The sequence below is a fragment of the Balaenoptera acutorostrata genome, chromosome 17 (assembly GCF_949987535.1).
Source record: "Balaenoptera acutorostrata chromosome 17, mBalAcu1.1, whole genome shotgun sequence".
Lineage (NCBI taxonomy): Eukaryota > Metazoa > Chordata > Mammalia > Artiodactyla > Balaenopteridae > Balaenoptera > Balaenoptera acutorostrata.
In genome coordinates, this window is record NC_080080.1 from 35,463,010 (window position 1) to 35,480,565 (window position 17,556).

Below are 17,556 nucleotides of genomic sequence, written 5' to 3' on the forward strand. Positions count from 1 at the left end.
GTAATGACCCAAGTGATTAAATCAGGGTCACTTTAATATGTTACTAGATTTTAAAGATTGATAAAGGTATCAAGTTTTCACAGCAGGGGAAGGAGAAGAGGGGACGAAGTGAGAGAGTAACATTGACATATATACACTACCAAATGTAAAATCGATGGCTAGTGGGAAGCTGCTGCATAGCACAGGGAGATCAGCTCGGTGCTTTGTGATGACCTTGAGGGATGGGATAGGCAGGGTGGGAGGTAGACACAAGAGGGAGGGGATATGGGGATATATATATGCGTATAGCTGATTCACTTTGTTGTACAGCAGAAACTAACACAACATTGTAAAGCAATTATACTCCAATAAAGATATTTTTTTAAAAGGTGTCAAGTTTTAACTATTTTTTATAATAAAGGAAAATTGCTTTGTGATTTCTTTCTAAGGATGAGACCATTTCTGAACATTACATGTTAACACAAAAGTCCAATAAAGCTGAACCCTCAAGAAATAGCCTATAACATGAAGCAGTCTAACATGATAAGTTCTGTGTTTCTATACTATCCTCAATACATTCTGAAAATTTTGACTTCAAAACGTTTAGAATTCATCCTTGTGTTTTTCAAATAAGCTCCTTAGTCAAAAAGGATTAAAATATATAAAACAACCACAAACAAAGAAAAGAAGAAAGGAAAGCCTGCCAAAAAACCATCTTTGTTTTTAGGCTCATTTTTTTTCGGGCGATTCCTGTTCATTGTAGGAAACTGCCCTGCTTACATGAAATGGAGGTTAGACCCTAAAATATCCTTTCATCTGGACCCCAATTCCCAAAGTTAAAGGCCCTTCTTGCTATGTCAGGAGCCGTGTTGGGAGTTGTACAGCTTCACAAGAGAGCTGTCGAAATCGGCCAACTCCAGCTCTGTTGGTAAAGGGAAAAAAAATCAGCCTAGACTGGCAAGGGTACCAGTGGAATGCCTTTCCTGTATTTCTCCAGCACTTTCCAACCATAAAAAATGCATTTATTTGAGTTAATAATATCCTCATTTAAAGTAGCCTGGATGGGCCAACCTATCAGTTACTCATACCTTGTGTTTCATCTTAAATAAGCACAACTTGGCTTGGCTTTCATTCTTCTCCCCATGGAGGGAGCCCTCCTGAGTGTTTTAACAGAGAAAATGGGAAGAAGCTGGAAAAGGAATGAGTAATTTTAGAGAACTCTGGTGAAAGAAATAGGCCCGGGGGCAGTGCCAGAGTCAATGGTGGTGGGAGATCGTTGTAAAGCACAAAAACCCTGGTTTAGGAGAGACCCAGGGGACAACACAACTTGCAGAAGTGAGACCACTGGGAGGAAACAGGAACTGGGAAGCAGGAAGGAAACAGGAAGCTGAGACTGGTGCTTACCAAAAGAAAAGTGATTCCTCTTGGGTGATTTTCTCATGATGGAGGGAGAGGGGAAGAGGGGGATTTAGTTCTTATTCTAAAATAAAGAGTTCACTGTGCCCAACCAGCAAAATAAATACGGCCATTCTCACCTTTGTGCCAATACCAGCATAAGCCCACAGTGTTCACAATCAAGTCAGGCAATAAATATCCTCATTCAGTAAATACCTGTTGATTTTTTACACTTCATTGGTTCTAAGGGAGCAGGTCATACCAGATATAGTCCTTTATAGTTGAGGCAGACCATTGTTTGTTGTTCGATTTCCTGAAATACTCCTATTTTGAAGGTATCTATGGCAGGTATTTTTGTAATGCAAGCGAATTACATTCACTTTGTTTTAAGGGTTTTTCAAAATAAATATTGAGTACTCATTAAAACAAATGGAGACAGTTAGATTTTGGAATTGCTGCAAAAGCCTACCACTAAAGTATTCATTGGCGTATTCCTTACAGAACTGAAAAATCTAGAAACCCTGATGTTTCTTATAAAATGGAAAATCTAAAAGCAACCTAGGGAGTTCCCTGGTGGTCCAGTGGTTAGGACTCGGCGTTTTCACTTCTGATTTCACTGCCATGGGACTGGGTTCAATCCCTGGTTGGGGAACTAAGATCCTGCAAGCTGTGTGGCACAGCCAAAAAATTAAATTAAAAAAAAAATTTTTTAAAGGTTCTCATTACTTAATTTAAAAATAAAATAAAATAAGAAAAGATAAAAGCAACCTAAATGCCCCCAAAACTGAGCAATGACTAAATTATGGTACAGCCACACAATGTAATACTCTTTATTCACCAAAAATCATAAAGTAAAAATGGCAGCAAAGAAGGATTTGCAATAGGATATGAAGTAGAAATTAAACGTAGATAATATGTATGCTTGGAAACAGAGGGCACAGAAATAATTATCCTAAAATGAAAACTCCCTCGGGGGGGTGGTAAAGTCATGCTTTATAGATGGGAAAGCAGAGACGCAATGAGACCAGGGAGAGGCTGAATTCCAGAGGGAGTGTGGCAATGCCATTCATTCTCTGGCCTGGGATGAAGAATCTGTCCCCTCTGCCCACTAGAGAGGGGAGGCCCTGGAGGCAGAAAGTGGAGGGAGGCGGGGCTTCAGGTTCTACCTTGTAGTAGTCATACAGCAGGCCAAGGGCGGCGGCGCTGTCCTCATCACCGTTGATACTCATCATCGCCTTGGTGGCCGCCGTCAGGGGGTTCTCCAAATACGACTTCCAGGCTTCATCCTCACTGGTGTAGGCTCTTCGGGTATTAAATGGAGGGTCACTGGGCATGGGCACTAAGGCCACCAGTCGTTTATTACTGTGAAAGCAAGAAACACATGAGGTTCATTATCAAAGAAGTATTCCTTTGATATCCGCTAAAAAATACACATTATTTGGCTAATTTGTACTTCCCCAGAATGGAAGAGAGGGAAGATTAAGACTAAAGTGACTGCCCCATTGCATTGATAAAGCCACTGATTTATTTCTCTACTGCCCATGAGAAGTAATAATGGTCTTTCAAAGGTAGTACAGAAGTAGTGTAAGTTGGTTCCCTTCACACTTGGCTTTTCATATCCAATCACTTCAGGAGCCAAATCATTTTCTTTGATTATTCTTCATTAGCGAATATTAAAAGGAAAAACTGAGAGGGAACAGGTTTCATTTAACTCTCTGAGTTCTAATGTATAAATATGTGCGATACATTAAATGTAATCAACATGTTAATGGTTATTAAAAACTATTTTATCCAGCTTAATTTATACTATAATCGTAAGCAAATTATAGACCAATCCAAGTCCCTTAAAAAGGCAATAGAAGCTACTTTGCAAACAAGACGTATTGCAGATATGCTGCGTAATAGGGATACAAAGCAGCAGGAAAGAGACGAACTCTGTATATGAATCCTGTATTGCCACGGGATCCTACTATATTTAAAGGACATAGAAGATACAGGTTGTAAAAAATCATCATGGGGAGTGAGGAGGGCACCTGGAGAATCTTCAGTAGAGGCAACAGGGGTTGGAATCATTTGTCAGTCCTAACCAAGCCAAGCTCAGGTAAAGCAGCAATTGACTATCAAAGTGATTTCTTAAGGAGGATGCGATAATAACTTAAATACTCACAAACCATGACAGTCCTCAGCAGCTCCCCAGCCTTGTTCATTGAAATGAAACCAAAAAGTGACCATGAGACATTGTATTTCAGTAACACCTATGTCCACTCAGAGTAACATGACACAGACAAGTAACAGGATTGCAAAGGCAACATGTATACCGATCAGTGGAAATTCAGCCACCAAGAGCCTTTTGATGGTCATTCAGTCACAGACGTCCCTTTTTGCTGATATTTCTACAGGGCCTTCTGAGAGTAGATGGTCTCCCCGTTCACTTTGTGATAGAAAACTGGTATGAACTCCCAACAAAGGCTGTGTTGAGGGCCCTTTATGTGGAGGCATGATGCCACACATTGGTGTAGGGTCAGAAAATGACACTGACATTGGTAACATATGTTTGGGGGTGGGGCGGGAAATCCACACTGAGCAGAGTGGAGTTTCAGACGGTCTCCAGGCCGCTGGTTTGAACTTTGTGCCAGGAGCTTGGTGGAACTGATCGGGAAGAAAGAGAAAATGACCCAACTGTAAATTAATTGGATTAAAAGGTAAAATCAAGTTTGTGGAAGTAAACAGGAAAACCCTGGTAGAAGGCCTTTCTAACCATTAGGTAGTCTGGTGACATGGAACAGCACAGGCCCTGGAAGTGAGTCTCTGTTCACCACTTACAGCAGAGGAAAATTGCCTGAGGTTCGGTTTCTTTGCGCCTTAAATAAGGACAACACTATTTTTAGTTTCTTAAGGAACCTCCATACCGTTCTTCATAGTGGCTGTACCAATTTACATTCCCACCAACAGTGCAAGAGGGTTCCCTTCTCTCCACACCCTCTCCAGCATTTATTGTGTGTGGATTTTTTGATGATGGCCATTCTGACTGGTGTGAATGGATAACCAACAAGGACCTACTGTACAGCACAGGGAACTCTGCTCAATATTATGTAACAACCTAACTGGGGAAAGAATTTGAAAAAGAATAGATACATGTATATGTATAACTGAATCACTTTGTTGTACAACTGAAACTAACACAACATTGTTAATCAGCTATATTCCAATATGAAATAAAAAGTTAAAAAAAAAAAAAGACAGCAATGTCCACTCTACTTACCTCACAATGAGACTGTAAGAATGGAATAAAATAATGAATAAAATAGAGGTCTGTAAACTGCACAATGTTATACAATAACAGGTATTACTATCACAGCACAGTTCTATATTCCCGTAAAGTTTGTGGGTATAGCGATTTTTGGTTATAATGCAGAAGTGCTAAAGATAATCATTAATTAAAGGGAGACTGAAGTTGTTCATTTAGCTATTTTGATTGAGAGCCCAATAGATGCCAGGCACCATGCTATTTGTGGAGGATGCAATGGCAAAGGACACAGGCACTGCCCCATAGCCCAAGTAGCTTGCAGTCCAGTGGGGGAAGAAAGCACCACTGTTGGGACTTCCCTGATGGTGCAGTGGTTAAGAATCTGCCTACCAATGCAGGGGACACGGGTTTGGTCACTGGTCCAGGAAGATCCCACATGCTGCAGAGCAGCTAAGCCCGTGCACCACAACTACTGAGCCTGCGCTCTAGGGCCCATGTGCCGCAACTACTGAGCCCTCGTGCTGCAACTACTGAAGCCCGTGTGCCTAGAGCCCGAGCTCTGCAACAAGAGAAGCCACCGCAATAAAAGTCCACACATTGCAACAAAGAGTAGCCCCCGCTTGCTGCAACTAGAGAAAGCCCACGCGCAGCAGTGAAGATCCAACACAGCCAAAAAAGAAAAAGAAAAAAAAGAAAGCACCGCTGTTACAAGAGCAATGAGTGTGAGAAATGAACAGTGTCATGAGTGAGGTTAGATGACAGAGGGGACTAACCTAACCAGAGGATCAAGGAGGAAGCAAAGTTTTGACAAAGACCTGAAGGAAAGGCAGGAGTGTGCCAGTCAATGTTGAAATGGGCAGATGTGGGAAACATTTTTTTTTGGGATGGGGGAAACATTTTTAAAGTGAAGAATATATTGGTAATGCAAAATAATGGAATTTTCTGACAAAAGGAGCACATTTGTATTCATTTTGGAGAGTCAACTAAAGAAATTTATGTATTTTATATACAGTGGAATATTACTCAGCCATAAAAAAGAATGAAATAATGCCATTTGCAGCAACATGGATGGACCTAGAGATTATCATACTAAGTGAAGTAAGTCAGAAAGAGAAAGACAAATGCCATGTGATATCACTTATATGTGGAATCTAAAATATGACACAAATGAACTTATCTACGAAACAGAAACAGACTACAGACATAGAGAACAGGCTTGTGGTTGCCAAGGGCAGGGGAGGTGGGGGAGGGTTGGATTGGGAGTTTGGGGTTAGCAGATACAAACTAGTACATACAGAATGGATAAACAACAAGGTCCTACTATATAGCACGGGGAACTATATTCAATATCCTGTGATAAACCATAATAGAAAAGAATATAAAAGAGAATGTGTATATATATATATATATGTATGTATGTATGTATGTATAACTGAATCACTTTGTTGTACAGTAGATATTAACACAACATTGTAAATCAACTATAATTCAGTGTAAAAAAAGAAATTTATGTACTTTGATTTAACAGTAAAATAGTATTTCCATGTTGTGGAAATCACTAATCACAGAGGATAGGGCTTGATTTAGAGATAGAATTTTGGTGGACTCCTAAGAATCTACAAGTGGAAGAAATGAAGTCTCTGAGAGGACCACAAAGGCAGAGGTGATGGGCCCACGTGTGGCAGTGCCACCACCACCCCTCTCAGTCATTTAGTAGGAGCCATCCTGGGTGCCCGGTCTGCAGCCTTCACTTAGAGGGAGAAATAGAGGAATCTGAACCCTAATTGTTGCCCATGAGCACCCAGGCATCATGCATACTTCCCAAAATGCTCAGTCCTACAGGAAAGAAGGGCTTTAAGTTATTTGCTGTGACCTCACCATTGGAAAAGGTGGGGATTTTACTCTCTTTCTTACCTAAGAAAAGCTGGGAGGCGGGGGGAGTGTTAATTACAACACTGGCTAATTTCCAAAAGTTTAGCAGGAAGCGCCAGGGTGAAGGATAAAAGCCAACTCTTGATTTACACTAAGTAGTGCCCTGATTCACTTGAGAGATTTTTCTTTGAGTCTTCCTTCAAGTCCCTACTCCCTCCTGCTGAGTCTCCTGGATTGCTGATTTTATCTGTTCCCAGCACGAACGTTCACTCATAAATCTAGATTCATCAGCTTTTCTCCTATGATGAAATGGTTGATGAATCCTTACATGATCAATGGAGAAAAATATCCTGGGAAAGCACATCCTTACTAGCTGTTTCTGTTCACATTTTTGATGGCCAAAGGACTTTTATGCTCTTCCCTTTAACTGCATAATGACTTTGGATTTTTTTGTTTTTTCATAGATTATAATCTCTCCGGTACAGAGCACTGTTGAATAAAGCTTGGTTTAGTAAAAACAGAACAATCTCTCTGGTACACTGAGCAAAAACGTAGACTTGTAAAGAAAGGACAGTTTCACAGAACAGCTTTTACCAAAGTTTGGAACACTTTCTGAAGGTGAATTTCATCACTGTTCTTTTGGAGTGGCAATTCTAATCCTGCTCCGGTCAGCTTTTAAAATATCCTTTCAGTAGCTTTAGGTATGTAATTTTCTGGGTTGCCTTGAACACAGAACACATCAACTATAAACTTGATCTCTGTTCTTCCTTGGAGGAAAGTTTAAATTAGCACCTGAGTATTCACAGCAAGTCTAAGGCTGTGTTAGATCACAAATATTTTTTTTTCTTTCGTTTGTTTCTTTAATCCGCTACTTCATTTTGTTGATGTTGGGAGAAAAATTAAGAGATGAGTCATCAGCTGAAGTAATGAAAGAGGTGGAGCAGTCATTCAGCTGAGATCATAACCAACAAGTCAAGAAAAGTTCCAGATCACTCTACCGCATGGCCTGGGGCATTAATAAGAGTCTAACAGGGGGAATGCTTTGCTGGGGAGAAGCATGTGAAACTTAGTACATAACGCCTTCACCTCCTAAAAATATGTGTAGTAATGGTCAACAAATCCAGACATAAATCCATTTCACTTGGGACCACAAAAAACCAGGACAGTGAAGTTTTCACGTCAAATTATCACTTTCAATCCATTTCTCATCATTCTTTTTTTTTTTTTAATAATTCCTAGAAGGGCATTAGTCTTTGAGGGGAGGGTTGTTTTGGGGGGTTTTTTGTCTTAATCTAGGGGGAGAATGGTTTTGGAGTTGAATAAACCTCAGTTTTAATCTCAGCTCTGTCAACTACTGAATTTAGATGAGGTACTTTACTTCTTTGAGCTTGTTTCTTCCTCTGTATCATGATATCAGCCTTACGGTACTGTTCTAAAGGAATAACTCAGATATTTACATATGAAGAGCCTGGTACATTACAGATCTTCAATAAATAATAGTTATAAGTATTACTTCTCTTTAGAACTGATTCTATTAATGACCTCTGATCAAAATCCAATAGACTGCTCTCAGTTCTTAATCTCCTTGGATTTTCTTGGCCATTTCTCACTTCTGTAAAATCTTTCCTTGCCTGGCTTCTAAGATACTGTGCAAGGGTGGTTCTCCTCTGTAGCCAAACACTCTTTTCTAATTTCTACTCTACCTCCTCCTATTCCTCTAACTCTCATCGTTCCTGGGCCCTTTGCTCTTTTCTTTCCATTGTTGATTCCTATGGCTTTCATTGATTCTCAATCTTTTTTTTTTTTTATTTATTTTATTTTTATTTTTGGCTGTGCTGTGTCTTTATTTATTTATTTGTTTTTGGCTGTGTTGGGTCTTCGTTTCTGTGCGAGGGCTTTCTCTAGTTGCAGCAAGTGGGGGCCACTCTTCATCGCGGTGCACGGGCCTCTCACTATCGCAGCCTCTCTTGTTGCGGAGAACAGGCTCCAGACGCGCAGGCTCAGTAGTTGTGGCTCACGGGCCTAGTTGCTCCGCGGCATGTGGGATCTTCCCAGACCAGGGCTCGAACCCGTGTCCCCTGCATTGGCAGGCAGATTCTCAACCACTGCGCCACCAGGGAAGCCCCTGTGCTGTGTCTTCGTTGCTGCGTGCAGACTTTCTCTTGTTGCGGCGAGCGGGGGCTACTCTGTTGCGGTGCACGGGCTTCTCATTGCTGTGGCTTCTCTTGTTGTGGAGCACGGGTTCTAGGCACACGGGCTCAGTAGTTGTGGCTCGCGGGCTCTAGAGTGCAGGCTCTGTAGTTGTGGCGCATGGGCTTAGTTGCTCTGCGGCATGTGGGATCTTCCCAGACCAGGGATCGAACCCATGTCCCCTGCATTGGCAGGTGGATTCTTAACCACTGCGCCACTAGGGAAGTCCCTGATCCTCTATCTTAATGACTAATAGATGGGTATCACCTAAGAGCCAGTTCTGCCTTCTCCTTAGATGTCCTGTTGTCACCTTTAACTCAATCCAAAACTAAGGTAATCATCATTTCTCAATTGGGCACACCTCACCATCATCTGTCCCCAGTCATCCAGGGCCAAATCTTATGAAGTGGTTTAAAATATAGACTCTGGAGCCAGACTGCCTGGGTGTAAATCCTGGCTGCACCACGTACTAGCTGTGTAACCCTGGACAAGTTAGTTAACCTTTCTGGGCATCAGCTTCCTCACCTGTAAAATTGAGATGTAACCCCAAATGAAATTGACATGGTATAAAAGCCTCATGTGTGTTGGCTATTATACTTTCTCTTCGTCCCTTATATGGAGTCAGTCACCATATCCATGATCACAGCTTTGGTCTTATCTCTTCATGCCTCCAACTGGTCTCTTTATCCTTCAACTTTCCCCTCTTCAATCCCTATTGAAGCCCTATGGAATCATCTTCATAGATAATCATTTTCAAGAGTGTACTATGATTCTTTACCACCTGTAATATCAAGTCCAAAATCCTCCATCTGATATTTAAGATTCTCCATTATCAGGCCCCTACATACTTCTCAAAATTTATTTCTTTCTACTTACTTAACATAAGGAGTTAAACCATTTATTTGCAGTACCTTAAAGAAGCCCGTTCCTACGTCCATGCCTTTGCTCAGACTGTCCCCTGCCTGAAATTCCCTTCCTGCTTCTCTCCATCTAAATTCTACCCTTATCAAAGTCCAGCTGCAAGATCCCATCTTCCAGAAAATACTCCCTGATTGTTCCTATTTGGGCTTTTAAGGGCTTCCCTGTACTAAGGACTCCTACAGTATGTATATTATTTACCTTATATATTCTACCATTTAATTTTTACTACATAAAGAATACTGACTATGGAAAGAAAACTGTCATTCAGCTGTCAGATCCACTAACTACACCAAGAAAGTAGCATTCATTAATCAAAAAGCCCAGCAGTCCCCATACATAGTCCACAGTCTGTCCTGCACCACGTCCCTTACCTGCCTTGGATTCCCAACCTTCCTGGCTTCACTCAAAGATCTGCAAACCCCTCTTCTCCAGCTTTGCATTGGCTTTCTTCTAAAAGCACCAGTCCCCCCACCAACACACACACACACACACACACACACACACACACACACACACATCTCCCTGAGTCAATTAACACACCTAGACACCCTAGGCACTTATCTTTTAAAAGGGAGCTAACAGAGTCATCCATGTGTCCTCATTTTCTTACATCCACTTCATTAAAAAGTCCTTCCTATTGATCCTGCCTTCAAAATATATCCAGAACTTGACCACTTCTCACCATTCCACTGGAAGCATGCTGGTGCAAGCCACCATCATCTTCTACTTGGATTATTGCAATTGTCTCTGAGGTAGGCAGCCTCCACTATGGGCCCCCAATGATCCTTACCTCCTAGAACTCACACCCTTGTGGAGTTCCCTCCCGCATTGTATCAGACTTGGTTTATATGACCAACAGCATACAGTAAAAATGATAGTATGGCACTCCCAGAATTAGATAATAAAAGTGTTCCATCTTGGTAAGTCAGTCTCTCTCTCTCTCTCTCTCTCTTTCTCATTTCTCTCTCTAGGGAAAGCAAACTGCCATATTGTGGTGAGGAACTGAAGCCTTGACCAACAGTCAATGAGAAACTGAAGACCACCAACAACCCGTGAGGGAGCTTAGTACATTCTGCAGTCAGAGACAAGTCTTAAATCAGTTATAGCCCCAGATGACAACTTGACTGCAACCTTATGAGAAACTCAGAGTCAGAACCAACCAGCTAAGTTGCTCTTAGATTCCTGACCCTCAGAAATTGTGCAAGATAATGTTTGTTATTTTAGCTGATAAGTTTTTAGATACTATGTTACACAGCAGTGGATAACTAATACTGTCTCTAAATAAATCTCCCTGCTTTTTCCATTGTCCCCTCCTCCCTCCAGTCTATTCTCAACAAAGCATCTATAGAAATCCCATTAAAACATAAATCAGATCATGCTAGTCCCATGCTTAATCCTATAATGACTCCCCATTTTCCTTAGAGGTCAAGGTCCTTCCACTGGCCTTCCAGGCCCTACAGAATCTCTCCTCCTTTACTTCTCTGACCTCCTCTCCTGATACTCTCCTTGTCATTCTCCTCACTCATTCTAATCCTCTGCACTGGTCTCCATGTCTCCACCTTAGAGTCTTGGCTCCAGCTGTTTCATCTTCCTGGAATGTTCTTCCCCCAGATTCCCCCAAATAACTCTCTCATCTCCTCTAAACCTTTGCCCAAATCTCACCACAATGAAATTTACCCTGACTACTTTACTTAATGCAGTGACCCACCTCGACTCACCCTAGAACTTCCCATTCCTCCAAAACTTTCCATCTCCCTTACACAGCTTCTACTCTTTCTTCCTTCCCAAGCAGTCACCATCTTCTCACACACAATGTAGCCTACTTACTGCGTTCAGTGTTCATGGTCTGTCTATCCCCACAAGAATGTAAGCTCCACAGAGCTGGGATTTTTTTGTGTGTGTTCATGGATGTATCATAAGCAGTTTGAACTATGCCTGCCACTCAATTAAATTTGCTGAATGAGTGAATTAAAGTTCAGTTGAAGAATTGAAGTAATTGAAGTATAATTTGGGGTTTAAAGTACTATGAAGGGAGGGAGGGAGCTATTTTTTTCACGTTTTCATAAAATCAGTTTACAGTGTGTTTGTAAATTAGTCGTGAGCTATAAAATGCTATATAAATGCAAGTTGCCTTAATTTTAAGAAGCATACTTGTAAAATTAATTTAACAAGGATTGATCCTAAACTGTTTTTCTCTCACCTCCTGCTTCTCACCTTCAAATTAAACAAAATGAGGATTCATTTTTCTGTTCTCCTAAAATGTGAGCTACACACAAGGAAACCAAGCAGATGTATGTGCAGACCAGAGGCAAAACTAGAGGAAGACTGAACTCTAACCAGCAAAGGTCTGCAATCCATGACCCTTTCTTCTACCTGTTGTATACCATTCTCAACATTGACTTGAATTGGGGGCAAAATAATTTTTTCCACCTCTCTTTAAGAAGTGAAGTTTTACCTAGAGATTATCATACTAAGTAAGTCAGACAGAGAAAGACAAATATCATACGATATCAATTACACATGGAATCTAAAAAAATGATACAAATGGACTTATTTACAAAACGGAAATAGACTCACAGACATAGAAAACAAACTTATGGTTACCAAAGGGGAAGGGTGGGGAGGGATAAATTAGGAGTATGGGATTATCAGATACAAACTACTATATATTAAATAAACAACCATGAACTACTGTATAGCACAGGGAACTATACTCAATATCTTCTAATAACCGATAATGGAAAAGAATCTGAAAAAGAATATATATAACTGAATCACTTTGTTGTACACCTGAAACATTGTAAATCAACTATACTTCAATTGGAAAAAAAAAGTGAAGTTTTTACATAATTCTTAGGATTTCATGCTATGTTCTCTGCCTCAATATCTCCCTCTTCTCTGTCCCATCTCTCTCTCTGTCTCTCTCTCTGTCTCTGTCTTTGTCCCTCTCTCTCACACACACACACATATACAGAGACTTTATCTTGAGATTGTATGAATTATGAATTCTATTTTCCAAATAGAATATCTCATCTTATGCTGAGTCTTCAGCACTTGGAGTTTAGCCTTTATCCACTTCAATTTCTTGTAGCTGATTTACTGTAGCTGGTTACTGACCTACAATCACTTCAGCTTCCCAGCCCCCCCCCCCCAAAAAAAGACTATATTCAGACCCTAAACTTAAGAGCAAGATTTCAACAACTAACAATTATTCTTTCTTTGGGAATCTTGGCATTTTCTCCAGTTATAGAATATGACTTTCAAATGGAAACTAATGAACCAATCATCCTAATCAGGGTTAATGTCACAATTTAAATGCCAATGATGTTAGTCATTTCACTAGTAGCTACTTTCAATAATATCCCTCCTTTTGGTGCTTGCTAGAGGCAAATCACAAGAGATAACAGATACTTTCCATGTTAGAACAAGGGTTGAAATTGATTAGGAAGTTTCTACACTGAGCACTTGTCCTTAATGACTCTAACCTTTTGCCCTTGACCTAATCCATATACAAGTCAAAGGAAATAAAATGAATCCAAAAGCCTGGAATGATATTGATAATCTTATGTTGCAGATGGTTATATTTGAGAAAGAGAGAATTCAATTAATTCAGTGAAAATATTATAATGCTCTCCACCATATAAAATGCACAGTTTTTAAAAATAATGAACTTTAAAACAAAACTTACGTCTATTGAAATTAGGGTAGTTCCACTTTGGATATATTAACTGCAAAATATACTGATCCATTGACTGAAGAGTAATCTTGCGCTCTCTCTCTCTCTCTCTCTCTCTCTCAGCGGTGCCCTAGCTTTGCTAGTGACCTAAGGATGTTTAGTCCACCTATTAAGTAATCAAGGACTGAGAGGATTAGGGATATAATTAAGAAGCTGCTGGAAAGGACTAGAAACAACCATGAGGAAAAAGATGTCATAATGGAAAGTAGAAGAAAGAGGACAAGAAAATAATACTTTAAATGAAGACAATTTGTAGTGCTCACAATCTATGAAATAACTAAAATTGGTTAAAATTGTGTGTTTGTGTGTGTGTGTGTGTGTAAATTGAAATTCAAAATGTTAACAGTGATTATTGGTGAATTTTTATTGTCTTCTTTCTACTTTTTCACTTTTCAAATAGTCTGTAAGTTACACATACTTAATGAGCCCCTACCATACGCCAGATAGTGTTCTAAGCCCCTGACATGGGTTAACACATTTATTCTTTGTTATAGCCTTTAAGTTGGGCAAGGTAACCACGCCCTTTACATAGACAGGGACACTGAACAGAGAGTGCTAAATTGCTTGCCCAGGGTTATGCAGCAGTCAGCTTAGACCAGGATGGCCTCACAGAGCCTGAGCTCTTAAGCATCCTTCTCTGTTGTCAATTCTTGACTATGCTCTATTTTCATAATCAGAAAAAAAGTTACTTGAAAAGAGGGAACTAGAAAACAGACTGGATACAAGAGACTAACACGACAGTGAATTTTCTTACATGGAAGTAAATGAGATAATGTCCAAATTCAAAGTTCTAGAGAAACTGTGCAAAGGGGAAGTCTATAAGCTCCTTGAAGACAAAGATGATGTGTTTAAGTTATTTGTAGAATTCCAAGGTGCTGAAACATTCTGCAGGGTACACATAAGGCAGACAACACAAATAAATTGTATATGGGGAGGGATAGCTACTACTCCTTATCCACCTTTAGTTTGACACAGTTAGAGGCCATCTGTTTTTAAATATCCTGTAGAAAAATATTAAATAATTGATGTAATAAAAATATACATTAAATAAGCAGGAAATATTAAAAACATTATATTTCAATAGTGACCAAAATACAATTTTTAAAGAAAAGAATCATCTTAAAACCAAATTAGCTTCAAAAATTAAAAAGAGAATCAGTTCTTTGGAGGAACTTATCATGCTCAAATCTTCAGCAGCAAAAAAACAAAACAAAAACCAAAAAAACCACAAGAGCCTCTTAAAAGGCTGCAGGACTGAGTTCTATCTCATGACCATTTCATGTGTTTACTTTTCCCTCAAAGATTTCCCTGAACTGAGACACATAATAACGTGTAGTCAATGTAAAAACAGAAATTTTGTGCAATTCAAGAAGACAGAAAGCAGAAGATTGGAATAGAGGAGAAACCAAAGTCAAGAAGGCTGCACCCCTACGCTGGTGCAGAAGAGGTTAATGCATAAGTGAAAACTGGTTTTCCCACCGAGCCTGGAAAACTCTAACTCAGAGTCTTCAGCATCTATAACCAAGCCAGTCATAGGAACTAGCTACAGCTTCACTTCTTAAATACAGGAGTTGGCCTTTGGGGGGGCCCTAGCACCAGAAAGAAATAACTCAGTAACACGCCTAGAGTAACTTCAAGCTACTAAATGGAAACAAAGGTGGGGGGGGTGGATACTTAGCTTAAAACAATGGGAAAACCCTCCAATGTGTCCTACCCAAGTTTGCCCCCTGGGACCTCACCTGTATATATGCAAAGGAAACCTCCAGGTACCCTCAGCACCCGTGACCATTCCTTCCACTTTAGAGAACAGCCCACCCTAGGAAGAGTGAGCTCCGCTCTGCTAACAAACCCTGGCAGCTCTGAAAGGTGAGCAGTCCAACTCTTTATTCTTAATAGGAGAACTAAGAATAACCAGATATTTAAGGAAAACTAACATGAACAAAAGAGAGGCCCAAGATGAACAAAATGTCTTACTGATGAGGAAAATAATTAATGTTGGATATAGAAAATAATGTTAAAAAGAAGATATTGCATGTGCAAAGCAGGCTACTATGAAAAAGAAATCATCACAAGATACATAATTTCTGAAATAAAAATAACTTTGTTTGAGAGTTGCATAGAGAAGAGCTGAAAAAAAAAGTTATGATCTGGGAGAGCTAAGCAAGGGATTTTTCCAGTTTCTAAAGAAAAAAAAAGAATTTATGAGACAAAGTTAAAGGGTATACAGAATAGATTCAGGAGTATAATGTTCAACTGATAAGAGTTACCGAAGAAAGCAAGAGGATGAAAGGGAAAAATAAATAATCAAAGAAATAATAGAAGAAAATGTCCTCCAGCTGACAAAAACTTGAGCCTTGGCAATGAAAGGCCCCAAAATGCTAAAAAGGATAATAAAAAGAAACACATCAGGGCTTCCCTGGTGGCGCAGTGGTTGACACGGGTGGCGCAGGGGACACGGGTTCAAGCCCTGGTCTGGGAAGATCCCACATGCCGCGGAGCAGCTAGGCCTGTGAGCTACAATTACTGAGCCTGCGCTTCTGGAGCCTGTGCTCCGCAACAAGAGAGGCCGTGATAGTGAGAGGCCCGCGCACCGTGATGAAGAGTGGCCCCCACTTGCCGCAACTAGAGAAAGCCCTCGCACAGAAACAAAGACCCAACACAGCCATAAAAAAAAAAAAAAAAAAAAAAAAAAAAATTAAAAAGTGGGAGATGGAAAACAGAGCTAACTATTAAAAAAAACACACACACATCTATCCATATCCTAGCAAAATTTCTATGTTAAAGATTAAATGAAAAATGCTACAAATACCAAATAACTTTCAACAAAACAAGAAAGTCAGCCAATAAACTTCTCATCTGCTAAATGCTGCAAGACAAGAGAAAGGGGATTTGAACATAGAATTCTGAACACACCAAAAGATCAATTAGTGTGATGGCAAAATAAAGACATATTTGGTCATAAAAGGATTAAAAACCTATTCTACTCCTATATCCTTTTTGAAAGAATTACCCCTCAATTCAAAATGAAAAAAAAGGCATTCAGGGTAGAAAAGAAAACTGATATAGCAATCAGAGTATCAAATAAATCAGTAAAATGTTAAATTACTTGTAACTAATTTCTGATCATGGAAATGAAATTTAAGCCACTAGGAAAGGATTCTTAAAGATAATACCAAACTGGCATGAAATATCTGAGAGGGGATAGGAGATTGTTTAAAAGTGTCCTGAAGATTTTGGGACTTCCCTGGCAGTCCAGTGGTTAAGACTTTGCCTTCCGGGCTTCCCTGGTGGCGCAGTGGTTAAGAATCCGCCTGACAATGCAACGTACATGGGTTCGAGCCCTGGGCTGGGAAGATCCCACGTGCCGCGGAGCAGCTAAGTACGTGTGCCACAACTACTTAGCCTGCGCTCTAGAGCCCGTGAGCCACAACTACTGAAGCCCACGCACCTAGAGCCTGTGCTCTGCAATAAGAGAAGCCACCGCAATGAGAAGCCCGCGCGCAGCTACAAAGACCCAACTCAGCCAAAAATAAATAAATTAATTAATTAATTAAAATAAAAAAGACTTTGCCGTCCAATGCAGGGGATACAGGTTCGATCCCTGTTAGGGAGCTAATATCCCACATGCCTCGTGGCCAAAACATAAAACAGAAGCAATATTGTAACAAATTCAATACAGACTCTAAGAATGGTCCACATCAAAAAAATTCTGAAAAAAAATTTTTTTAATAAATAAATAAATAAAGTATCCTGAAGATTTTGCTTCGTATGGAGGAAGAGTAATGGATAATGATTCATTCCTGATATTGACAGAAAATATTTTTAAATGTGTTTATTAAAAATTCAGTGGTAACAATTACTAGGATAAAGATAGGATGGAGAAATTTTAGAGCAGCAATTTTCATTATATGGTCTGCAGACCTCTAAGGGTCTCTTAGATTTCAGGGATCCATAAGGTCAAAACTATTTTCATAATGATACTAAGACATTTGCCTTTTCACTATATTGACATTTGCACTGATGGTACAAAACTAATAGTGGGTAAAAGTTCTGGTTCCTGACATGAATCAAAGCAGTGACATCAAGGTGTCCTTGAGTCACTGTATTCTTAGCAACACACATTCACAATAAAAACAAAACAAGCAAACACAAGAACAAAAGATGCTAGTTTCATCTGAGAATGTCCTTAACGAAGTAGTATAAAATATTAATTTTA

The 17,556-nt window shown here is 39.9% G+C and overlaps 1 protein-coding gene across 3 annotated transcripts in view; it reads right to left on the reverse strand.

Moving 5' to 3' along the window:
- Positions 1–17,556, reverse strand: part of GRHL2 (grainyhead like transcription factor 2) — a 166,851-nt gene that overhangs the window by 113,683 nt on the left and 35,612 nt on the right. For all 3 annotated transcript variants that reach the window (XR_450244.2, XM_007173397.2, XM_007173396.2), the window contains exon 2: positions 2,541–2,736. Coding sequence is in view for 2 of the 3 variants with exons in the window: in XM_007173397.2 (XP_007173459.2) it covers positions 2,541–2,736 (196 nt within the window). In the remaining variant the exon portion in view is untranslated. The remainder of the gene's footprint in view (positions 1–2,540; positions 2,737–17,556) is intronic.